This window comes from Rissa tridactyla, chromosome 6 (assembly GCF_028500815.1).
Source record: "Rissa tridactyla isolate bRisTri1 chromosome 6, bRisTri1.patW.cur.20221130, whole genome shotgun sequence".
In the NCBI taxonomy this organism is placed as follows: domain Eukaryota; kingdom Metazoa; phylum Chordata; class Aves; order Charadriiformes; family Laridae; genus Rissa; species Rissa tridactyla.
This window is the reverse complement of record NC_071471.1, coordinates 68,080,280-68,106,698: the sequence shown is the minus strand read 5'-3', so window position 1 is coordinate 68,106,698 and position 26,419 is coordinate 68,080,280. Positions and strand designations below refer to the sequence as shown.

General features: G+C 38.0%; 1 protein-coding gene across 11 annotated transcripts in view; it reads left to right on the top strand.

The window, feature by feature from the left end:
* ATE1 (arginyltransferase 1) overlaps window positions 1-26,419 on the top strand; it is an 84,919-nt gene that overhangs the window by 14,398 nt on the left and 44,102 nt on the right. For 9 of the 11 annotated variants that reach the window (XM_054206598.1, XM_054206595.1, XM_054206596.1 and 6 more), the window contains 3 exons: window positions 10,533-10,565; window positions 16,574-16,755; window positions 22,153-22,252. In XM_054206598.1, coding sequence (XP_054062573.1) covers window positions 10,533-10,565; window positions 16,574-16,755; window positions 22,153-22,252 — 315 coding nt within the window. Of the gene's footprint in view, window positions 1-10,532; window positions 10,566-16,573; window positions 16,756-17,535; window positions 17,709-22,152; window positions 22,253-23,125; window positions 23,885-26,419 lie in introns of those variants that run through there. The other 2 variants (XR_008467111.1, XM_054206603.1) reach the window with 2 other exon arrangements.

Below are 26,419 nucleotides of genomic sequence, written 5' to 3'. Positions count from 1 at the left end.
ATGTGTATATTTCAACACTAATTCTTGGACATAGCATATACGCCACCTTGCTTTTGCTCTGGAAATCTTGTTGCTGCAAAGAGAGGGTGGTAAGAACATCATATACCTACTTATTCTTTGCTTAGGATTGTGATTTTTTTTTTTTTTTAATACAATCATTACATCATGAAGAATCAAGGGCAAAATTGGGATGGCTGCTTGCAGTTCAGTTCTGAATAGCAGTTAGCTCTCACTTCATCTGATCTCCCTGGGTCGGAGAGCATGGCTTGGTGTAGGATCATAGAATCGTTTTGGTTGGAAGGGACCTTTAAGATCATCAAGTGCAACCGTTAACCCAACACTGCCAAGTTACCACTAAACTATGTCCCTCGGCACCACATCTAGACTTGGGTTTGATGGTCTTAGTCACCCGTGTAACTTTCTTAGTCTAGGGGGAAAAAGTTTATAAAGATGCGTTAAGGAGAGCTCAGGTTTCCACTACCTTAAGGTCTATCATGGGAATTGCTGTTAAATAGGAACGAGATGGATTTCTGTTTACTGCTAATAGTTTAATGGTTTTTTATCCTCCTCTTTTTTTCTTGTTACTTTCAATAGGTGTTTCCCTACTTTGCCTTTATCTTCTCTCTCTGGCATTACGTTTGTGCAGGCTTAGTGAAATATTCCAGGAGAGACGTAAGACCTTCTCTGAAGCTTCTAGTACATGTAAAAACTCAGTCTGATGCTGATGGGTTTTAATTTAGGTCCGTCTTTAACACAAGTGAATTGTGTTGTGTGCTCATGTGACTATCTGGCTAAGAAGGTCTTTCTATTCATAGTTGTTAGGCACTAAAGCTCTGTCACTTCCATCAAAAGCGTTTTGTATTTGATCCCTGCAGGACATACGCTGAAGAATACTTTACACAAAATGGACTTTAATGTAGTTTAGAAGCCTTTTTTTTTTTTTTTAATACAGAATATGTGTGTGAGGAGAATTATTTGAGTCACTTTTAAGAACGGAAGATACCAAGTAGAGTAAAACTGATCCAAGTTATTGAGAGGAAAGGTGGAAAACGCTATTTGAAAGACCTCAGATTCTTTCTTCTTCCTCATTTTCAGACTTTTTAATATATCATACAGACATTACGGAGCCAAGCAGTTTTTTAAGTAAAGGTAGAATGAAATTCTGTCCTACACGCAGGCCTTTTTATCAGGGTGGTAACAAGTCTGCTTTGGGCTTTAAACTGGCAAACATCCAGGAATTTTTTTGCATCTAAAAATTAAATTTAGCTTTTAATCTGTGCAAGCTAATCTGTGTATGGTGGATGAACCTCCTTTTCAGGGAGAGTCCTGCACACTTTTTTCTTTGGAAAGCTTCTAGTTTAGAAAAAGTATTTAATTTTATATTTGGCTGAACACTTCCTATTCAGAAACCTGCATATATTTAAATTCAGAGTCCAACAGAAATTGTTATAGGACATATTAACAACTTCTTTTTGGAATATATTCTTAGATTGTTGGCATTACAATATACTATCTGCCTATATTAGCTCCTAGACTAGTTTAATATTAACCTTATTACATTAAAAAGCAATTTTAGGAATCGATTTAGAATTTTGGTGGTTATTTGAAAGTAACACTAATATGGAAAGTTACAAACCAGTTCACAATATTAACAATAGGTATGTGAACCATGAAGTCAATTATTGCTCAATGAGTGAAAGAAGGCCCTGTATTTGCATGTATGCATTGTCTAAGCATCTTTTTGTCAAGATTTTATGTGAGAAGGGAGAATGGATAATTTCTAGGACAGGGAATCCATGGAATACTTGACACCAAAGATTACTTTGAATTTCAGGGCACTCTCTGGTTAGTGCCACTTTGAAACCAGTGATAAATGGTGTTTTAGTGTCCTTCAAGACAGTGGGTCTTTTTGAATTTTGCCTTTTGCTCCTTACTTTCAGCTCTCCTTCTTCTGCATCTCTGATGGAGGCTATGGTAGCACTAATAATAGTGCGTGTTTGGTAAAAAGAATTTAGTTTGAGATTTTTCTGGGGAGAGTCCTGCAGCGCGTTTTGGTGATGCAGTACTGATTCCTGATTGAGGCGGTGGCTTCTCTTTGTTCTAATAAAAAGCAAGGTAGAAATTTCATAGTGGAATAAACTTTTTCCAAGTCCCAGAGTTCGTGTTACCCATCACCCAAAGGCAGTGATGAAACTTGCCTTTTCTGTGGAAGCATCATCACAATCTTCAGTGCTGCTCTCATTGGTGAGCAGAGGGTTGTTAAGGTAGAAGTATATTTGCTATCTATCTGCCAAATAAGTAAATATTCTAGGAACAGTTTTGAGTATCTCGTTGCTCCTGGAATTAAAACCAGTTTAGCATGCAAGTGAAAATTTTTCAAATCTGTTTTTATCTTGATATAAAAACTACAAGTATTTTCTGCCTAGGCTTTTTTAACTGTCGATTATCCCTTTTTCTCTTAGTTTGTCTGATACAAATTGAACTTCCCTTGGAAATCTTCTCAACCCCCTCAAAACCCTTTGGTCAGTTGCTCTAGGATTCAGCTTCAAAACTGACCTGGTTGTCTCTGTGCTTCGGAGTGCAGTCAAGTACTGATGTTACACAAAACTGTTGGCACCTAAGAGTATTTAGGTCAGCATGTTTTTATTGAATTTAATTGGTGTCCTGAGGAAAAACATAGCAAACAATTTTTCTAACTAAAGGTTGCTTCATAATGCTTGCTCTTAAATAGTGCTGTGAAAGAGCTGATTTTTCAGTTTTTCTCTGTGGGAACATAAAACCTTATTATGCTGCTACGTAAATGCATAGTCATCCACTTCGTTAGTAATATCTCTTTAAGAGTTGTTGGAAAAAATCAGAAGGATTAGGGGGAACCTCAACAGATTATCAAGTGAGAAAGTATAAATAGCTTCTGAATGAGGTAAGATACAATCATGGAAAACAGGTGTGTCACTGCCTATTGGAGAAGCTTATCCAAGGCTACTCTTGAATTAGCCAAGTCCCTGAACTGCTCATTTTTGGAAGCTGTGAAAGTGTGCAAGAGAAGAATCCGTTCTTCACATTCTATGCATTTCTTCTGGCCCTTTATGGCAGTATTGTATATGGACCTTTATTTCAGGTCCAAGACAGTAGTTCCCCTGTGCTGTTCCCGATATTTTATTTATTTAATTTTGCTAAAGTAGTGGAAGACTATAATCCTGTTTAGTATATGGATCTGTGCCTATAACATAGGAAAAAACTACTAACGTAATCAATTGCAAGGATTTTTTTACATGTCTACAAGTTACTTGTTTGTATTTTTTTCTGCTTGGATGGTGGTTATATTTATTTTGTGAAATGAGTGAAGCTATAATGAAAAAAACTGAAATCACAAAAGCCTGGAAAAACTGAAAAAAGGAGAATTCTGTAATGAACAGAGAGGAGATAGTAGGCTGAGCATCCTTTCATTGAACAAGTGTTGTTTCCCTGTATTATCAGTGAAAGATCAGTTGGAACACAAATTATAGGGCTGCTCAGCAGATCGAGAGTATCATAATTATGCAAACAAATTGTATGAATGGCAGTTTGCCCGCCTTTTTTCTCCTCATTAGTCATAAGAAATATAATCAATAATAACATAGCTTTGCCACAATAATTCACGTGCAGAGAAATGGACAAATATGGTTTTGGAGCCTGTATTCTTTTTATTTTTTTTTTTGGAACTGAGTGACTTTTAATAGCATTTGGTTATATTTCTGGGGGAAAATGTGTAGATTAATGTGTAGACTAATGATCAGAGAATAAGACAGAAGGGTGAATTTTTATGTGTCTTGTATAATGCCAAGAGGCAGAAATACTTGGACAAATCATTGCATCAAGTCCTGGTGCTAGACAGTGCTAGTGGAGGTGGGTTTCTCCAAAAATGTATTGCTGTCTGTTGTTCTGGTTTTATGTCAAGAAACAGAGAAGAATATGAGAGTGACCAGGTAGTACTTCATGCTTTAGCTTTGTAGAATTACAGTACAAAAATCTGAAAACATGATAGAAGGAAACAAGACATGCTGGAGGGAAGGGATGCCATCCAGGGGGACCTTGACAGGCTAGAGAGGTGGGCCCATGCCAACCTCATGAAGTTCAACAAGACCAAGTGCAAGGTCCTCCATCTGGGTCGGGGCAATCCCAAGCACCCATATAGGCTGGGCAGTGACTGGCTTGAGAGCAGCCCTGAAGAAAAGGACTTGGGGGTGCTGGTAGACGAGAGGCTCCACATGAGCCGGCAGTGGGCACTAGCAGCCCAGAAAGCCAATCGTATCCTGGGCTGCATGGGGAGAAGCGTGGCCAGCAGGTCGAGGGAGGTGATTCTCCCCCTCTACTCCACTCTCGTGAGACCCCCCCTGGAGTACGGCGTCCAATTCTGGAGCCCCTACTACAAGAAAGATATGGATGTGCTGGAACGTGTCCAGAGAAGGGCCACGAGGATGATCAGAGGGCTGGAGCACCTCTCCTGTGAGGACAGACTGAGAGAGTTGGGGTTGTTCAGTCTGGAGAAAAGAAGGCTCCGAGGAGACCTTATAGTGGCCTACCAGTATCTTAAGGGGGCCTACAAGAAAGCTGGTGAGGGACTTTTTAGGATGTCGGGTAATGGTAGGACTAGAGGGAATGGATTAAAACTAGAGATGGGTCGATTCAGACTGGACGTTAGGAAGAAGTTCTTCACCATGAGGGTGGTGAGACACTGGAACAGGTTGCCCAGAGAGGTGGTGGAAGCCCCATCCCTGGAAGTTTTTAAGGCCAGGCTGGATGGGGCTCTGAGCAACCTGATCTAGTGGGAGATGTCCCTGCCCATGGCAGGGGGGTTGGAACTAGATGATCTTAAAGGTCCCTTCCAACCCTAACGATTCTATGATTCTAAGATAGAAGCAGTAACTAGGTCTGAGGGCATAGGCTGGCACTTCAGATGAGAGCATTGGATTTAAGGAAGCTTAGTAATAAATCTGGCTTGTCTTTTGCTTTACTAAGAGCTATCCATATTTTCAAAAGTTTTAACTCCTGCTCAACAGCAAAAATACTTGTGTTCCTGTGTAAGAAATGCAGGGAGAAATTGCAGAATACAAATCACCTGGAAGATGCTATGATCCAACTCTATTCCAGCTTCAGGGTGATTAACAATGTGGAAATATATATGTAAATGTTTCAGAACATTTTGGCACTTGCGTGTCTTCTGTGTTTTATATGAAGTGTCAAACTGTATTGCTTGGTATTGGAATGATAAATACAGATGTGGAACTGTGTAGCTCTGGAGGCAAAGATTTTAAATGAAATGAATACAGTGAAAATATTTCTGCTTGGCCCTTTCGTCCCAAGAAGGAAATGTTTTGATCTCAGTGAGGTAATCAATGGCTAATTTGGATAGAATAGGGGCTATCTCTAGGAGTTCTTAATGAAGTTATCATCTCACCAGAGGCATTGCATTTCTGACCCAATGTTGTCTTTTTTTTAAAATGCTTCTTGAAGTCAATTATAGAAGCTGTCAGTGTATTTTATAGACACACACACGTATCTCTCTAAAAGCTCTCAGCTAGTTTAGTTCTTTAGCTGTATTCAGATCTTATGCTAAAAAAACCCCAAATTAATGCCTATCATTCTAAACCGAGGTTTATGTATAACATACTGTCATGTAAAAATTTGAAATGAAGCATTTTTTTCTTCCTGCCTCTTCTCTAGTGAACTTAGTGATTGCTCTGTGTGGATTTTAAACACCGATACGATACACCTGGTCCACTAATGTGATTTTTAGGCTTTAAGTCTCTTTACAGTAGTCTTTGTCTTTAAGAAACCCAGCTGAAGTGTAACTGAAACAAGCTATGTGGCAGCTACACAAGTTAGAAAACATTGCCATAAAAGATCATAAAAATTCTACAGTAGTTTCCAGAAAGAGCAAGAGCGAACAGTTTATTGCTGTTTAGACCTTCTGAAGCAAACGTTTTATTTAACTTTTCATGAGTGTTTTATAATGACAAACTTGTAGAAAAATAGTATGTGTCTCCATTCCCTGGGCAAAGCTAGCTGGACACTCTCTGCTTTGTGCTTAAATAAATATTTGTCTTGGAAGAAAAGAGTTTCACAACACACAAAAGATAGGCTGTTTCAAAAGGAGCAAAAAATTACTGAAATAGGTATAGTGTTGTTTGTTTTCTTTTCTTTCCCGTTTTTTTTTTTTTTTTTTAATTCCCTCCCAGAAATCTACTTGAAGTAATACAGAAAACTGAGTGAGTTTTGGGAAATGCCAAGAAGCACGTTCCGATCAGTTTGAAAGCTGGTATCAGCAGCCAGCTGCAAACTTTTAGGTCTCTCTAACCCAGTTTCCTCTTTCTTTTTTTATCTCCTAGAGAGAGAATGCTTAAAAAAAATCAATAGCCTTCATGGTTATTTTTAACCTTCTGTAGCTTGCTTCGGCAGCCATACATTTTTATAATGCTCTTGAATTGGTTCTTTTATCATTTTGGTTGATGGCAGCGCTAATCTGGTGATGGTTCTTCGTGGCAGGCGGCTGCTACAGCAGAACGTCTCCCCGCAGTTTGCGGTTCAGATCTCTGATACTGTCAACGTAAAGACTTAGAACGAGTATTTCTGTATCAGCCTGATTCCTTCTGCTTACGTACATGGCCCTCATGGCTAGTGCCCTGGATTCCTGCATTTTTATTCTTGGAATGCCTAGAAGAGGCTAATAATTTAGGCATCCAGACAATTAAGCAACTTCTCCATAGTTATACCTTTTCAGTTCACATTCTTTTCGCATCACAGTTTACATTGTTCTTCCCGATTTTGATGCTGAGTTTTCTATATAAATCCATATAAAAGTAAAAAAACTTTAAGGTGGACAAATTCCATTATTTTGAGAGTACGGTTCTTCCAAGCAGAAAAAAGCCACAGTGACTTTTGTCACTCCGTAAGGGAATGGAAATTGTAATTTTGACATGTACGTTCTGTCCCATCAGCGATTATTTCTATTTCATTAATCCAATTATTGTACTGAAAACTACCTTTGAGATGTGTGTTTAAACTTTTAGTATGAACCTGGCACCTTTATGAAAAACAACACCAAAAAACAGCTAACACCCTTGGTTTATTTTAGTCCCATTCAGAGATTGGATTTTAAAAAAAAAAAAAAAAAAAAAAAGCCCAAATCCCATATCCATTCTATTCCTCACCTCTCCTTACTCAAAGGAAAAGGGCAAATATTAAATTTTCCTTCACAGTGAATTGCAAATATGAGCAAACTCTAATACGGTCAAAGGGAAAATCATGAATGAACACCTTTTTGTGATGCCTTCACGCTGAAGATCTCAGGTAATTTTATAATTACTGATGATGATGGCTCAAAGCTGGGTTTTCCTGAGAAGGCTTTGATGTCATTGTGTGACATCAGGAGCACAGTAGCTTTCATAAAGTTGCTGAGCTACTGGGTGAAATCCGTTCCAGTTTAGCATCCAAAGCATCTGAATGTCTTCCCCCACCTGTAAAAGGAAGCAGGTGTTAACACTCTAGTTTTATTACAGCTTTTTAAAGCTGTGCATGTGCTTTCACTTGAGCAAGTAGCTTTGAGTTGAACCAAACTTTATTTTTCTGCCCTTTTCCCCCCCCTTTGATTTAATTCTCAATGATGTGTTCTCTCTTGGTTTTATTAATTATGTTTGAACTTATTTCCCATTGTTCTGTTGTTTCTTTTTGGCAATTGTAATTAGTTTCCCCCGAGTAAGAATGTTGTGGATTTCATATATATATAAATTATATAGTTTTTAAAAGGCTAAAGTTTATGTAATTCAGTTTGAAATTAAAATTAGAAAAGCATGACTTTATGAAAGGAATTTTAATTGTGCTTGTGTGACAGATAGATTGATTTATTTTACATACAACACTGTTTCTTTCAGGGTTTGTTGAATCATTTTTGAATTGTGTTAATAATAGTCTTGCAGTGTTAAAATAACTTTGTTAATTTAGAAACTGAATCTTATGTTTACTTCAGTTTAAATAAATGTAGACTAGATATATTCCTGGGTTATGATGAAAGTGGTGCGAATCTGGGGGTGGGAGGGGGAGTAAGGGTTGAGAAGATAACAGCAGAGGTCAGTGGATCTAAAATATTTATGAAATTCTCCAGCTCTATGTGTCAGTTAAATTCTTCCTTAAAAAAACAAAAACAATGACCAAACAGCAAGCTCACAACAGAAAATTGTTGGGTTTTGGGGTAATCGTTTCTTAGTTGACTTCTAGAGAAGATTTCAGAGTCTTCTGAAGTTTTCTAGTAGTCGATTAAGAAAACTGTCTAACCTGGGAACTTTAGCAAGTATCAGCAGGTGAAATAATATGTAACAAGACTTGCAATTTTTTTTCCCCCATAAGATTGTGATACAGATTCAAGTGCAGTTAAGAATGTTTTTTCTAGCCAGCAGTGTAGATCGTTGCAAAAGCGTATACTCCCTAGCAAGCACGAGTTATACTTAAGTGCCCTTAAAAAGTCCTTCCCGACCCCCAAAGCCAAGGGTTTGTACAGCAGGGCCTGGAGAAATGGATAAAACTATTTGAAAAGTGTCGTTGGCTCAGTTTTCTCACCCATAGGATTTAACTTGCACTGTAAAGTTAAGGTTACAGATTAAGAACTATTGGGGGTCTTCTGACATGAAAATGAATAACACATGGTTTATTTTTTCTGAAGCCTGCACATTTTAACGTCACTGGCTGTAAGGAGTGATGCACTCGCAGTGTAGGAATTTGTACCTCTGTCCTTTTTTTTATAGGAACATAACTCAATAATTCAAATTTTGTATTAATTCTTTTTTTTTTTCTCTTTAAGTATTATCTGGTTGGTTTTTTTCCTCTTGTTCTTTCTCCCTATCCACCAAATTAAAAAAAAAAATAGAATTTAATTAAGATATCATTTGTTTTTCTAAACTCTGAGTAATTTAGAGAGGAGGTGACTAGATCTGAAATTGTTAATTATAGGAAGTGCACTATCCCCTGTCTTCACCAGCATCTTACAGAAGTTCACTGCTCTTCCAAAGTCTGTGTCCAAAGGTTTACCATTCATCCATATATCAGCGACTGCTCTGTGTTTGAGGGGGAAACGTCTGAAATACGATTTCTGCAAAGTCTTGATTCTTTTAGCATCAAGCGTTGCACTTTCTTAGAGAGGCTAAGGCTGTGTTCACTTTGAGCTGCACTGAGAATGGGCCAGTTATTGTTTGCAGATCGATGTATATACACACATATCTACCAGAGACTGTGTTTTTATTTCTAAAATCTGCTTTATAGCGCCTTCTGAAGTAAAGAGAAAGTTTTAATTACTTAGGTTGTATATGGAACTCTGTCCTAAGCCAGCAACTTCCGATAATGGCACTTTTTATTGTTTTCTCCTTTCCTCTCCTCCCGTTCCTTCCCCTCCCATCCCCGGGAAAAGTGGGATGACTGAGAAGTAATCACACCATTTTTTGTATTCCCATTTAAATAGAATAATTTTCTTTAATTGATCTCAGAAATTCATAGAATTCTTGACAGCAAAATCTTGACAACAGTCAGGTTTTTGTAGGTGTCTATGTATATTCTTTTTATCAAGCTTTTAATTAAAAGTTCTATTGACTATTACTTTTCAGTTTGCAAACTGCTGCATTATGAAATCATCCAGCTATTACAAGAGGGGGGGAATTAAACTGTTTAACACATCCTTGCTTTTTAACAAAGGAGTGTTTTGGGGTTAAATACATACCAAACTTTGTAACATGTGGATGTTTAATGTGGAATCCACCGATAAGGAAGTATTTGTACAAAATAAGTAAATGATGGTAAATAAATAACTATTGTGTTTTCTTACTCTTCAAATATTGACCAAGCTCCAGATCACCAGATCATTAAAATCTTGCTTTATTGATTGATCATCTGCAGCACAGAATTTTGTATTGAGTAAAGAATTCTGTTTTGAAAATGCTTGCACTTTCAGGAAGTTGATTTATTTATTTATTTTTTCTTCTTCCTCTTCTTTAGACTTAAAACAGGCTGGCTTATGATTTTGCATGGAAATAGACTTGATGAGTGTATATTATGAGCTCTGAGGCCCTAACCCCCTTGCTTTAGTGATGGGGCAAGTACCAGTGGAAGGGTGGGAAAAGACTCACTGTTGCAGGCAGTCGCAGAGAAGGGTAATGTGTAATTTATAATTAAAGACACCAGCAATAGACCAGAAAGACCTGTATTATGAAGGGATAATTCTGTCGCATGACATTTCTTAAAAGTCGTCTTTTTGTAAAGAGGAAGTACTTTGGATGGTTAATTATTATATCCATTGGTACTTCTAAACAAAACAGAAAGTGGGAGATGGTTCATAGAAATTCGATTTTAACTCTTAAGATCTGATGGTGTTTCTCAAATATATGGTTTTGAAATTTTGTCTTACTGTTAATGTATCCTGAAGTATTGCTAATATTTTTATTGTTTTTCTGCTTTGCATATTTGGACTGTCCTCTTGGGCACGTATTTCTGATGAATCTACCTCGATGCAGTTCACGCGATTCCTCTGCGATTCTCCTCTGGAGGTATGGATTCATTCTAGATGCAAGTTTTGAAATGAATGTATTCTTTCCTCTTCGCACTCTGTAGAGAGCACACCATTATGGTATAAGTGGTATAGATGGGTGTCACAATATTTGTATCATCACCAACTGGTAAGGAAGATAACACCATGTTTTCAAAGGAGTCTGAGGACTCCTTTGCTGGATAATAAGCTACCACTGAATTTCCTATCACTGCATTATGAAACAGGAGCAGAAAGTGCTGTGTCTTTTCTGTTCTTGATTTATTTCTATGAAAGAAAAAAAATTATTACTCAGTAACTTACTGAGAACTGGTGTTTGACTAAAATCTGAGTTAAATGTTTAGGAGAGATGATGTTGCTTCATTTCAAGTAAGCAAACTGATGCGGATTTCTTGCACTGTCTGTCTTGTTAGTCTTAAAGAGTTAAGTACTGCGTGACTGTAATGAAATTGTCAGGTTATAGTAATTATGCTAGTAATTTGATATGTTGCAGTTTGAATGAATCCATGTGTGGAGAGTTTGTTGGTTTTCTCTGTCGAGTCCACTGGCCTTTACATTCCTGAAAGCTGAAGAGTAATAGAGCTCATTAGACTTTATAGGAAAAGGGCTTTTATCACCTCATCAACTCAGGCAGCAGACTGCCATTATATTCTTAATTTTGTACAGCTACGTAGATGTTGATGCACACTTCCCTGCCAGGTTTATACCAGTATTGTTTCTTACAGACACTTTTTATTGACATTTCGAAGCTTGAATTAAATTTTGTGTGGCACCACTACAGATGTCTTCAATTAGATGAAGTTAAATAAAAGGGGTTGTATATCAGAGGCCAAGGGATTCTTGAAATTCTTTATTCTGAAACAGTTGCCACAAGCAAATCTAGTAGTATGTAGTCTGTTTACTCTTTTGAAGAAAAATAATTTAAAATCAAATTTAAACCTTACATGATTTCAATTTGTAATTTTTTGAATTTTTAATGTTGTTATTAGCTGCAAATAGTATGAACACCAAACTCTTCCTGTCTTTTTTATTTCCTCATTGTATTAGTCTGTTTAGTTTCAGTTTTTGATATGGGCTCTGGCACAAAAAATGGATAGTTTTAAAAATGGTAAAGTCCATAGTAGCAGAAAACTAGGCGATTTTCTAGCAATAAGCAGGATAATGTAAAGAGAACTGTTTGGGGGTTTTTTTTTTATCTGTCCTTTTGTCTTAGAAGCTACATTTAAACATTTGCCATTTTACCATTTCATGTGTGCAAATACTACCTTGTTTGGAGAGGTATAGTTACCGTGGTTCAGTACAGGAGAACCACATGGAGGAGCCTTAGCCAAAAATCCTTGTGGTCTGGTACTGTGTTGGTGCCAAAGTGAGAGAGTTTAAGGTAGAAGGGTGCAAAGAAAACCTGCGCTGCTCGGGGTGGATTCCAAGATTTTGGTGCTCGGACAGTTAGGGGTTGTTCTGGGCCAGGGGTGACATCGGTGTCACTAATAGTCATCTCTGCGTTTGTCCTTCCCGAGCTGTTCCATGTCCTCTTGATACAACAGTTGGAACGAGCCTCAGCACTCAGATGTGCCGTGGCATTACGCAGTCGGATGATTATGCTTGTTTGGTTTGTTTTCAAATCCTCCTCTTCAGTCTTTTTCCATTTTGACTGATCCTGAGCATTAAATCAATGATTTTACAAAACTGCTCTCAAAAGCATCTTTTTGACTCAATTGCTAATTTATACCCATTGTTTTAGATGAGTATATAGCAATGTTTTTTTTCCCCCATGCGTTTATGAACATTTGATATTTCCTCTGCCTTTTTAATCACTCGGTATTATGGGATCTTTCTGTAGTTGTTTACACTCAGCTCTTGTTAACCATCCTGAATGCTTATAAATGATCAGTGCAGTTTGTTGCAACGTTGTTCAGTCTTCAGTGATTCACATACCAGTGTGGAGAACAGCACAGATCCAGCACGATGGAAAGTGAGCTGCTTTACATTATGTAAATGGTCATTTGTTCTCGTGTTGCTTTTGTCCGAGGTGCTTTTGAATCCTAAAGAACTGAAAGGCCTTTGTGAATCTAGATCTTTAGTCTTCAAAAAGCACATCAGCTTCTGCTCAGCTTTATTTTGTTTATTGATATGTGTTAATTTTTAGGGGATGTAATAACGAATGATATGGTGATGGGTCTGTAATTCCCAGGGTCACCTTCTGTCACGTTGTCGTCACGTTGGATGCACTGCTCAGGACTAAATCAAAGCTCATTTCATTTAGAGATCTTGGCAAATTGCCTTTTTTTTTTTTTTTTCTCACAGTGGTGTAGACATTACCATGATGCCTACATGGGGGTACTCCTGTTCAGATTGATTTTCATGTGTTTTAATTTGCACGCATTGCCTTTTGTCCCTTCAGTGGTAACTGCTGAGAAGAATCTGTCTCCCTTGTATTCACTCCCTCCCGTCAGGTACTTCTACTACTGATAAAACCTCCCTGCGCATTGTCTGTTCTCGAGGCTGAAGAGTCCCAGCTTTCTCAAGCTCTCCTTATACCTCAGATGCTCAGCTCCTTAATCATTTTCACGGCCCTTACGGACTTGCCACAGTAAGTCCTTATTTTTCTTGTACTGGGGAGCCCAGCACTGGACCCAGCACTGCCGGTGCAGCTCACCACTGCTGAGCAGAGAGGAAAGCTCACCTCCCTCGCCCTGCTGGTGCAGCCCAGGATGCCGTTGGCCTTTTTTGCTGCGAGGATGCATTGCTGGCTTTTTTAAAATGAAAACATGCAGTGCTACCTCTCTGCTGACACAGCCTATATTTGTAGGCTGCTTTCACAGCATCTCCGCTAATCCCTAATGAAAGGAGGACGTAGTAGTGAAAAGGAAATAAGTTGCTAACCAAGAGATAGAAATCTACCATATGGTAGGTTGTGTGTGTGTGTGTGCCTTTGGGAAAGGAACTGCTGGAATTAATCACATCACTTCTTCGGCAAATAATTTCCACTGGAGTGTAGAAGTCAAGGGTTTCCTGGCTTTTTTTTTTTTTCTTTTTTTTCTTTGTGTAAGGGATAGCCTGGGTTTCGTATCTTCCTCCTCCCTCCATCCACAACAGAGGGTAAAATGGAGAAGTTCAAGATAGGAAATCTCATGAAACCGTCCAGAGAAAAATAATCATGCAGTTGGTATGGTTGGGATCCATTTTTGGTAGGTGAGTGTGCGATGCCTTCTGCAGTTGCACACTGGTCTGGCATGTGGGTTAACAAGTGCAATTTCCACAACAACAATAATAATAATAATAAAGAAGTTGTAAAACATCTTTTAAAAGAAGTAAAGAAGAAAATGGAGTGCATCATTGAGCAGTTATTGCACTGAAGTGTACTAATTGGTGCAATATGTAATACCGGTTGCTATTAAATATTTAAATTTTAATAATGCGTTATAAAATACGAGTAATCAAGTATGTTCATGGAATCATTAGCTAGGAGAATATGAAGACCGGTCGAATTAACATGCGATGGAATATATTGTATTTTTCTATGCAATATAGTCTAAACATTGGATAGGAAATTATTTGTTTTAATTTTTGTCCTGGATTTAGGGTTTTTTTATTTTATTGTTTCAATATCATCACTTTATAATAATTCTTTGTACTGAAGTTTGAGTATACATTGTTAATGTTAAATAAGTTGGTCCCTCTGGACTGATACCAGGGCTAATGTGTCTTGTTTCGAGTAGATAAGGTAAACCTTCTCCGGTGGGGCTTGCTCACCTGATGTCACTGGTGTATTTTACCTCACCTTTGACAAACGTGGTCCCAGGTGGACACGGCAGTGGAGTGAAATGGTATAACCTGCTTCAGGAAAATGTTTCATATTCTAGACCTGTTTCACGTCAGATTGCCTGGACGGTGCATGAGAAATCAAGTTAAAGGAGCCAAGTGTTCATTGAGATATTGGAGAAAACGTAATACTGACAAGTGTTACAAAGGATTACATTGTATGAAAACTTTTCATTTCAGGGAGGAGGAAAATGTTACTCTCTTTAAAAATGTTATTTGCTTAATATAATGGAGATCCCTGAACATTTTGCCTGAAATCAGTGCTCTGCTTGTTATGTTTGTTACAGAACATAGCCTCTTTTATGCTCCTGACATTTCACTGTAATTATATTAGAGAAATAAGGGTAGTTTATACTTTACTAGAAGTTCTTGACTGCTGCTAATACTTCAGTTTGCAGAGATCTGGTGACCAAACCCATGTGATGCCATTTGGAGGTTTGCGGTCAGACAGACACAGCATTTGTTAAACTTCAGAAGACTTTGCTTTGAGTGAAAATCTTTTCCCTGTTGGCTTAGACTATCTTTTTTAACATTCATTAAATCCTACATGATGAGTTTTTGACAAAGAAAGAAAATCTGTTTTAACTGAAACTTGAGGAAGTCTCTGTTATATTACCAATCAATCATGTTTCCCCGTGGCTTGAAGGAGATGTTTAATTTTTTCTGCGCCTTGGGAGCTGAGAGGAGAACTCAGCCTGTGCCTCAGAAATCCTTAGAGAAAAATCTCTGATTCGACTGTCTCCCAGTTAAAAGTTTTACTACTGACCATGTGATTTCATTTGGATCTCCTGAAAAGTTGAGGATATTGTATGAAACCATAACTGTTGAATAAGTAGGTTTTACCTGAATGAGAAGAAACCCAGTTTAATATGCTAGTATCCCAGTCTAATATCCTCATATACTGCAGATTGAGCTCTCGAATGTTTGATCGTTTCACTTTTACAGTGTCTGTAGCTCCATAACTAGTTTTATGCTATATAGCCATATGAAAATGCAAGCATTTTATTATATGGCCTTTATTTTGGGACTTATTGGTTGGGTAAGTAAGTCAGTTGAAATGATTTTTGTTCACGTGATTGATTTCTTTTGACACATGTGGTACCAATTAGAATAACTTCTACTGCCCATCGTCTCTTCAGTCTGCGCTACTGTATCAAAATACTTGATTAAACCCACCTTCTGTTGTTGTAATGCAAACCAGTTGGTAATAGTAGGCAATATTGTCAGATTTATTGAGTGAGAAGCAGCTTTCTGAAGATCTGGCAATGCAGTGAAAAACATGACTAGATGGATAATTAAGTTGAGCACAGTGGAATTCAGGATTAAAGTAAACTTGACATGGGAGAAAATGGCATGCCAAAGTTGGTTGTGTAATACAGTTTAAATTAGGAGATCATTTTCTTCTTAATTTGAAGCATCAGTTGCTGGCTCTAGGTGCTTTACCCCATCCGGAGACGTACTTCACTGCACATCCAAAACCGCGGCGCACAAGAATAGCGAGTTCCTTAGTGTTTTTGCAGAAGATATTCTGATGTGGGCTGACAAAGAAGTTCCACAGATTTTGTTGCAACACAGAGTTTCAGGTTCTTAGATAAAAGGTGTTTTGGTGGTCATAAGGAGTAAACCTTATAAAGAGTAAACCTCACTTAAAGAGTAAGCTGTTCAGTTCTTTTTATAAAATGCTCTTCTCAAGCAACTTTAATGGCCACTCTGAGAAACTGAATTTCTGTGGCCAAAGCGCTTGCAGTACTTGGGGCGTGGGGGAGAGAAACAGCAGGGTCCTTGCTGTGGCAGAAAGGAAGTGTGGAAGAGCAAGTAGGTCAAATTAAACAGTATCTGCAGAGTTTGTTTGCATGTAATAATGCATTAATAACTTGATGAATCACATTGTTGTTTGATCGTGTCGGTACTATAAATGCTAGATGGCAGAGGCTGTTTGCAGATTCCTGTTTGGGATGCGTGATACATAGAGTTTACCAATCATGAGTACGGCAAAGGTCACAAACGATACAGTGAAGTAATATTGCTTTCCCTGTTTCTCAAATTCCTTTTTTCCTTTTTCTGTCCATGGATAGCAGGAGTAATTTCTCACAGTACTTGCTTTTGTATTAAAATGTTTTCTAAAATTGTTTTTGTATGGGAAGTCTACCTGTCAGGCAATTACATCCCTCTCTTGTTTTTGCTTAGGCAGAGAATGCACCCAATGGACCAGAATGTGGCTATGGTTCTTTCCACCAGCAGTATTGGCTGGATGGGAAGATAATTGCTGTCGGTGTAATTGATATCCTGCCCTACTGCGTGTCCTCCGTCTATCTGTACTATGATCCAGACTATTCTTTCTTATCTTTGGGAGTCTACTCTGCATTACGGTAAGGGGACATTTTTGTTATCTGGTTAGACATAATACTAAGAATTGATACTTGTTCCTAAACTTAAGCTTTTATTTTCAGGCTAAACATACACTGATAACACTATGTCTAGCAAAGTGTTTGGGTTTTTTTTGTTTTGTTTTAATTCTCTCCAGTTTCTTGCATTCCAAAAAAATTCTTAATTGTCATCCTTGAATAGGAATGTATCTTTCTAGTTAGCTAAATACCTTTAAAGAATAAAAAAAAACACTCAGAAATGAAATACCTAGTTTTTATTGCCCCTGAAAAAAATAATTTAGTATTGCTTGGTTTCAGCAGGAAAAGACCCTTTTTTGTTTGAATAGAAATAATTCTTCCTTTGACCTTTTTCTTAGCCCAGTCACCAAATGAAATTAATCACTTTTATAGTTTTGTGCGTGTTGAGATCATAAATAATCGAGTACCTAAAAACCGTTGTCTTCTGAATTAGTAGTCTCCTGCTGTACTAGCACTAAGTATATTTTTCAGGGTATGTTAATCTCATTATCTTTGTCTTTAGAAAGCCTGATGGAGAGTAATCCTATGAATTTTAAAGCCTTAAATTAACTATCAACCTAGTCTTGCAAAACAGTAGGAATAGTGAGTAATGCTTTTCACTGTGAATAAGACTTGTGTGCTAAATTGCAACTTACTGTTTTTCTTCCATAAATAATTTTATGATTCCATTTTTATTATAAGGAAAAAAAAACCACTCCTAAATGAGTGGAAATATTTCTGCATCTCATTTTTTTTTTTTCTTAGCTTTTTTGCTTCTCTGTTTACATTAAGTAAGCTGGTCACAGACACGTGGCGTTCCCAGTGATGTTCTCATGAAGCAACTGATTTGAACCTCCTGCCAGACCTGTCTGCTTTCAAGTTTCTCTAGGTCTGAGAAGTTCTAGCAGAAGTCTTTACCTGTTGAGATAGTCTTTCAGGTATGAAAGAAGCACTAGTTTGGTGAGATCCAGCTTTCTTCATTCTCCAAGGCGTCCCGTTGAGAGGCATCTTCTCTATAGGTGTACTTAGCAAGCTACTGTTTACTATTACCCACCAGGGTGGGTAAATTTGACAAGACTTTTGAAATATGTAAAGCACAAACACTGTTTTTAGGAAACCTCTTCTTACCACAGTTACTTCGTGTACTTGCGATAACTAATAAAACGTGTGCATTTTAATCTCTCAGAAGTCTGAGCACGCATAATTTGTTTAGATTTTGATTAGGATCTTTTGATTTCCTAACAGTCTTTTATCTTTTTTTATTCTCCTTTTCGGTGTATTCTTCTCTCTGTAGTGGTGAATTTTGTGATTTCTGAATAATCTTTACATGAGTAGTTCAAATGCGTATGTCAAAGGGTTTTTCCCACAAATCTCACTATTAAGTTGCTGACGTCAGTCTAATGGTTTGTTGCTGCTGCAATTGTTCCTCTCTATCTCTGCTCTATGCTGGCCTTCTAGAAACCATATATTCAGCCAGTTTAATTGAGCAGAAGACTGTTCGCTTTAGCAACCTGGTTAGTGAGCTGAGTTGTCTTGGTGAAGAACCTGTTAACACCAGAGCTGGTGCAAGAGTTGTGATGGAGACACAACATGCAGCTGAGAATAGCTAGGGAGTGAGAGAGCAGGACCTCCTGCCACGTCTGGTAAGCTCGTAGTGCATTTAAGTCCCAAAGTGCAATTTCTCCAAGTATGTCACCTTTAATAAGAGCTGATAACATTGCCTTCCTGTTGACTCTCCCCACCTTGTTCTAGAATGGTTCTTTATGAAGGAGAAACTGTAGAATCATAGAATAGAATCATAGAATCTTCATGGTTGGAAAGGACCTTTGAGATCATGGAGTCCAACCATACACACACAAATGAAAAAAAACCAACAACCTACAATCTCTGCCCTTCAGAGCATGCCCTGAAGTGCCACATCTAGACATTTCTCAAACACCTCTAGGGACGATGACTCAACCACCTCCCTGGGCAGGCTGTTCCAGTGCCTGACCACTCTTTCAGTAAAGCAATTCTTCCTAATATCTAATCTAAACCTCCCCTGCCACAACTTCAGACCTTTTCCTCTGGTCCTGTCATTATTCACCTGGGAGAAGAGGTCAGCCCCCACCTCTCTACACCCTCCTTTCAGGTAGTTGTAGAGGGCAATGAGGTCTCCCCTCAGCCTCCTCTTCTCCAAGCTAAACATGCCCAGCTCCCTCAGCCTCTCCTCATATGCCCTGGTCTCCAGACCCCTCACCAGCCTGGTAGCTCTCCTCTGGACACGCTCCAGCACTTCAGGGTCCCTCTTGTCCAGAGGGGCCCAGAACTGAACACAGCACTCGAGGTGGGGCTTCACCAGTGCCGAGTACAGAAACACCATCACTTCCCTACTCCTGCTGGCCATGCTATTTCTGATACAAGCCAGAATGCTGTTGGCCTTCTTGGCCACCTGGGCACACTGCTGGCTCATGTTAGCATCATAGAAGAGTTTCAGTCAGAAGGGACCTCTGGATGTCATCTGGTCCAGTTCCAGCACAAATCAGGGCTAACTTCAAAGTTGTTGTGAGTGTTAATGGAGCTGTTGTCGCATCTCCAGTGGTCTGTGTCTAAAAGAGTCTGAATTGTCATTTTTCTGAGACATTCAGTGGCACTGACAATTTTATAAAATTAATCAGAATTAACAAATGTAGCAAAAATGTTGGAACTCCTATGATTTAGAATTGATCTTTTTTCTGTCTGTTAGTGATCTAGATTTTTAGAAGTATTTTATTACATATGCTAGATACTTGAAATTAGACTGATTATTTTATTTTTTTCATGAGGTGAGCACATAACAAAATACTAAGTCCTCCTACAAGTTGTTTTTTAGTATTTGTACATATCACCTTACTTTGTGTCATAATAGACTGACATAATCCATGCTTATGAATTCTTGAAATGATTTTAAATTTTCTACATAATAAATTTAAAACTTTGTTGGCGCAACATGCGTGTGTGGCTCATCTAGTGAACAAGCAGCTTATAAATTCTGCAGCATTTAAGGGCAATAAAAATGAGTTCCCAACAGTCGTAGTGGGAGCCAACCTTCTTGTTTCAAAAAGATGAAAAAAAAAAATGAGAGTTAGGGAGGATTTAGGAAGTTGCAAAGGAATCTGATACCTTCAAAGCTGTTGCCAATTTTACTCCGAGGAGGTTAAACTGCATTGCAGCGCTGTCACTTCCACTTCATGCTACTTTGAGAATTTTTGCTGCTGAGTCGTAGAAAGGATGGGATTTGAAGATCATTTGAAATATGTAGGCATGTAAGTAAAGAATGAGGGGAGAAGAAGCTACTTGTGAAATACCATTCTTACTAAACGAAAAAAAAAATCACAAGAAATATTGAGTGATTCTTATTTGCAGGAAAAAGTTAAACCTTCCCCCTACTACCTAAAATCATGAATACTAGACAAGCATAGTATTCATAATCTGTGTTTTGTAGGAGGGACAAGTACTTGACCTTCTTTTGGAACTGGCTTATGTTGCACTGAAATACTAAGTCTGAATTTTGTATTGATGAAATGAATATGTCTTCCTCACTAGTTGACGACTCTTGCCAAGCGCTAACGGCCATTCTAACTCATAAGATATGTAACCATAACTGAAAGCTTTACAAAAAGGTGATTGCAAGTCTGTTGCAGTCCCTTTTCCGTAGGGATTTAGGCAGAATGAATACAGGTAGATGCAAGTTATGCTTTACAGTGACACCTGATTGCTGCTCCTCATTTAAAATGATGGAGTCAGAGGATTCTCTTGTGCTGGATCACAGTACAGACTCCTGGATAAAGGAAAGAGGGGGATGCTTTAGCATTCCCCCAGTAGAACTTTGCCCAGAGTGGGGTCGGCTGAATAGATAAATGAAAGATAAAGCAGGAACTTGAGTTAAGGGTCCTTACTTAGGGCGTATCACTGGAGACCATCGGACATGCAAAGACACGGGTAGTAGTTCTAAGCAAGCTAGCTTTGGTGGCACGTGCACTACTAATTCACTTGCACGAAGCTTTGTTGCCCATGGTAAGACTTCTGCTGCAGACCAGCTCTTACCGCATTACACCATGGTCTATTTACTTCACTTTCTGTTCACTTTGAGTCTTTTTGTTTTATTAAATCAGGCAGTGTAGGCCAATTGGAAAGAGTTTTTAAGAGATTTTGAAATACAAAGAATGTTTTTTCCCTGTAGTGTTCCAGCTTTTTCAATTGCCGAAAGGTATTCATTTAATTACTTCCAGGATAATCTGCATGAAACAGTCAGGTTATTTAACTTTATGCCACGTCTTAAAGATTACATATATGAAGAGCATGTTTGTAGATTTTTGGGAGTACATAAATCTCAGTTCTGGATTCTGTTGTGTTTACCTGGATTTTCAGATACGGAGTAACTTATTTCTAGCCATTCTTCTCTTGGAGTGGATGTATATCGATGCAGAATCATCATGGACCCATGATGGTCTTGGCAAAATACACTCAGCTGAAATGTTAGGTTTTCAGAGTGTTTAAACATCTTAATTACTAACTTAATATTAAGTGATTAAAAAAACCTCTCAGTATTTGTACACGCTTCCTGTTTGCACATGCTTATGTCCTCTTATCCCTTTGACACTGAAAGTAAGAACCAACAGTCATATTTTTTCAAACTTGGTACGGATGTGAACCGCTAAGTTACAAATGCTGTAAAAATGAGCATTATGTTGGAAACACTGGCAGAATCTTTGTAATAAAACTTGTGCCAGTGAAATGAAAAGCAAAGTTATTTTGGAATCCATTGACACATCTCTTTCAGAATAAATGAGAAAATCATACAAACAAACATGGGGTAGATGACAAATGCCTTCTGTTGCATAAAGATGGATGTTTTTACATATAAATTGCTAGAATGCAAATAAGAGAACAAACAAGAGGCTTATCTTTGAATCTTGTGTTTCAAAAATACGGTGATGTTTCTCAAGCCATTTTAACCAGTCTGTCTACAGTAACTGGGCCAGATTTCTGTAGAATTACAATGTACATGAATATTAACAAGCAACCTGTTAAATAGAGGCTCTTAATCACTTCTATTTGAATTTCAGGTCAGTTAGTTGGCAGGACAAAACACAAAAATGAAAGTATTTTTAATCCTGACATGGTGTTTTGCATTTTGGTGATCTGTTTGTTTGGTTTTTAAACATTAATTTTCAGTTTATTATCTTTGGGGTTTTTTAAGCATTAGTTTTGACTTTATTATCTTCATTTTTTTATTTGATAGAAGTCTAGTCCGTTAAATAAGTCAAGAGCCAGGTAGCTGTAAAATATTTCAATATCAAGAGGTCAAATGAATGTAAGAACTGTGTTCAAAAGTAATTAGTTTCTTTTTTCCTTTCACAGGGAAATTGCTTTTACTAGGCAACTTCACGAAAAAGCTCCTGATCTTTGTTTTTATTATATGGGTTTCTACATTCATTCATGCCCCAAAATGAGATACAAGGTAAAGTGTGTTTTTACTTATTTCCTTGGTGTACTATTATTCAAAGCATTTGACAGTGTTCATAGTAATACAATATTTTGTAATTGTCATTTTGGATTTTAATGTAGACTTTATACGGTTAAATTTGAATGTTGGTTACTATTTAACTTGGCTTAGGATTTTTATTTTTTTTTTTAAATTTAGCTGCATGTGGTATTTGTTACAAGTTGGCGTAAAAGCTGTTCACGTGGAGAGGTATTCAAGGCTGGCAGATAATAGTTTGTCATTTGGTTACCTGGCTATCTCATGTTTACAGCATATCTTCCAATAGACTAAAATTCTGCCTTTTTTAGGCTTGCGTATTTGTGGAACTGTTGCTTAGTGACTGTAGGCAGCGATAACATGCCTTCGTGCTCTTGGCCGTACTTGGCTTTTTCCTCTTTGTTTTTTGTTAGAGATAGGGGACTTGCTCTGCCAATCAGACCAGTGAGAAGCTCGGTTAGCTGCAGCTTTGAGCCAGGTAGCAGAGTTTTGAAGAAAGGGTCAGGAGAATCCACAGAACATTTAGAATAACCAATCTGTCGCCAAACCTCCTGTGTGTAACCACTGCTAGCTTTGACTTTGTTTAGCCCTGAGTCTCTAAGGGTGTCTCTCTTCTGTGGTTCTTACATCTCATGAATGTCGTATCTTTTCTTTGTAAATGTATCATTGCTTTTTGAATATTATGATATAATTTCGGAGTACTGAACATTGATAGAAATTTGCTGAACATTTACACGTAACCAAATATATCTGTTAATAATGTGGAAAGATACAAAGCTCGTGAAATGTAGAGTAAGAGGTGCAGTGTTGTTTGTTTTTTTTTTTTTTTTTTTCCCCTTTTCTCTTTCTCAGTGTGCTAAAAATCTGCAGTGTTTTCAGCTAGTTTCCAAATAGCCAAAAAATTGTGAGGCTCATTGAAGTGATGGTTGTGAAGGAAAAACCATTTCAGCTTCATTGTGGCCTGCGCTACAGGTGACCGTCATGATTCAGTCTTCTGGAAATAACAAACAACAAATCCCTCCCTCTCCTTTTGTTAAAGACTTTTGTCTCGCTCCTTTCCCCTTCCCCTTCCCCTCCCTTCCCCCTCCCTTTGTCAACTTGAGTTTGTCATCTACATCTGCTGGCCAAACAAAGAGAATACTAACTTTGAGAGAAGCAAATGAGTGAGTTGGAAAACACTGCCTCTGCCATCGAAATCATCTTAAAGGCTCTCTCCTCACCAGTTTGAACCATAGGTTCTAATTACTTGCTCTTCTCTTTGGAAATATTTAAAAGTTTGGGATGACTTGTTCATGTTGAGACACTGCAATTTACCATCCCTTGTCTATTCTGTAAGCTACACAGTTCAAGACTTGCAAAAAATGCATTTCATTTACTAGGGCACTTAAGAAAAGAAACAAATCTGATTATAATGGCGACAAGCATCCCAGTTGTGAAAGATATCAATGCTAAGAAAATTTTGGGTTCAGCTGCTTGTACTAAGTTTTAAAATGTGAACTTTGTATACATGGATTAAACAAAGCTCATACATGAGTCAATGTATTAAAGTTGTGAGGAAACTATTAAAATATGAAGATTAGGTGCTGTAAGATTGGGAGCTAACTTCAGTAACCACTATACGTTTGTGTTAGTTATTATAATGTGGTGTCTCTTCTGTTGGGCCTGTGGTGTTATTTGAAAATGATTGCATCAAGAATGTAAGATTCTCACGACGCCTCTAGTTTTCATTCGCAAATAATAGAAATTGAATAAATTGTAGCGGGAGTATTATAACTTATGTTTTTCTTCACAAAAGCTCCTTTTCCTCCCTTGCTTAGACTTAATGACTATCTGATATGACTGTGATTTGGTAGAATATACATTTTAGTCTTCTAGAAACCTATACATGTCAAATGTGCTTAGGTAATTAAGCGTGGCCCAGTATGAGCATTACCGGCGTGGGGGGCAAGGAGAAAAGGAAAGCCTATACCTATATATTTACAGCACACACAATAGCAAGTAAGTAATGCTCTGTGTTGGGACATTAATAATTTAATAAATGAATTGCAAGGGTTTTGATTTTATTTAATATTTCTTTTTCTGTGTATATTTGTTTTAGAAGTGGCCAAATTTAATGCAATTGAAAATCAGGTTGACATTAATTCTGTAGTTCCACTTCACCTTCACTGAAATCGTACGTCAGAAACAAATTTTAAAACTGAGTTTTGAAATGCGTCTGATAATGCTGCTACTCTTGTGAAGTGATTGGTAGTGGTAAAGTGGGGTGGGTAAGTACCGATTTTTGTGGATTACGTAATTTCAGTAATGCCTGGCTGACTTAGAGGCGTTACATGTCGAAGACTTTGCTTTATTCCAGTTTAATAGAGATGTTAGATGCTCCCTGCCCTTAATGATATTAGCGTGGAAGAATGACGGGCTGTAGGTAACTGTTGTTAAAGTGATGTCAGGTAAGCAAATTAAATGAAGGAAAGAAAAGGAAGGAGCTGAAGAACTGACCACTGTTTTTTCTCCTCTGCTTGGAATTTTCTTTGCAAATTATTTGTCCAACGATGCTTGGAAATGGAGGCAAGGCACAGCATCACTTCTTTATATATGCAGTGTCTTGTGAAGAACATATGCATGCTATACTTACTTACAGTGAAGTCACAGGATTTTTGAAATCTTTGAAAATTTTCCTCCTGCTAGTCACAGATTGTGAGCAGTAGAAATGCCTAAGCTGACATTTGTATTTGATTTATGATGGAAACACAGTACTACTGGTTTGTACTGCCCAGCTGCCTGTCTTCCTGCTGATTGACGAGGGATAGCTGATAAATTGGGGTGTATAAGGAACAGTGACTTTATGATGTCGATTTAAGGACTTTGACAGTGGAGTAAAACTCAGTCTCCTGGACAAGACGTGGTTGGAGTAACTGGGGATCTGTGCAATGAACTGTTGTATCCTATTTGTGCACATGAGGACGTAGCTGGGTGTTTTGGTTTTAAATGCACGTGACTCCTAGATTGGAGGTATAGACATCCAACAGCAAGCATTGAAGCCTTGTTCTGCGTGGGTACTTTCTTGGAATGCAAATTGTAGGCATCTCTTCTGGATTCTAACTTTCGTGTGTATGTAAAGTAACAGTCAAACATTGGTTTTTAAAGCGTTGGTAATAGGTGATCATATACACCAGTGACTGGGCCACATACAGTAGCAGCTTCTCCCTTCTGCATCACATCATCTTGGTTATGTTGTGTGCTCAAAGGAGGTCCGAGGCATTGATTGACTATTTTGTTCAAGTATTTATTTTTTAATAAGGCTGCTAGTATGCTCGTTCTGCTTTTCATGCAGTTCTTCTTAAAATGATATAGATATCTTTAGCCAAGAAAGTTTCTTTGAGCAATCACCTTTTTTCTACGGGCAGAACATCACACCAGTTGCCCACAGCCCAACTGCGCCGTGCAGCCACTGAATGTTCTTAGCTGCCGCTGAGCAGGTCAGGGGCTGAACTGGCAGAGAATACGTTATTGGACCTTTTCATCTAAGCATTCTGTTTCATCTAAGCATTCTGTTTCCAAGAATGGTACAATTTTGGGCATAAATAGTATTTAATCCCATGGGAGATTGGAGGCCTGAGTGTCCTGGAAGAGGATGCCCAAGTCAGGATTCCTGTGGCTCAGTAACAGAGCTGGAGAATTCTGGATTATGAGGCAGGAAGATAAATGGTTAATGAGTGTCATCCAGCCCATGGGTCAGACATAATTATGGAAGTTTTTAAAAATAATGCTCCCTTTTGACTCACTGTTCCCTTCCCTTTCTTTTTGTTCCCGAACAGCCTGCATTTGATTGCAATTTGATTTTAAAACGATGGAGTATTGGTGAAATGACTTAAGCTGGGGGAAGGGAATATATTGCAATATTAGGCTGGTTTTTAGTTCCCAGCTTCTCTTCCATTTTTTTCCCATGTATGGGTTAATATTTATGAGCTGGTAAAATAAAATCTACATTAAATTGAGACAAAGGGATTTCTGTAGTCCTATTAGCTATGTTAATATGGAAAAATGCTATGAAAAACCTTAAGCAATGGCTTTGTTCCATTTTTTCCGGGTAGGTTAGGGTAATACAAGATTAAAATGGTTTTCTGAAGAAATTCACGACCTCGTGGT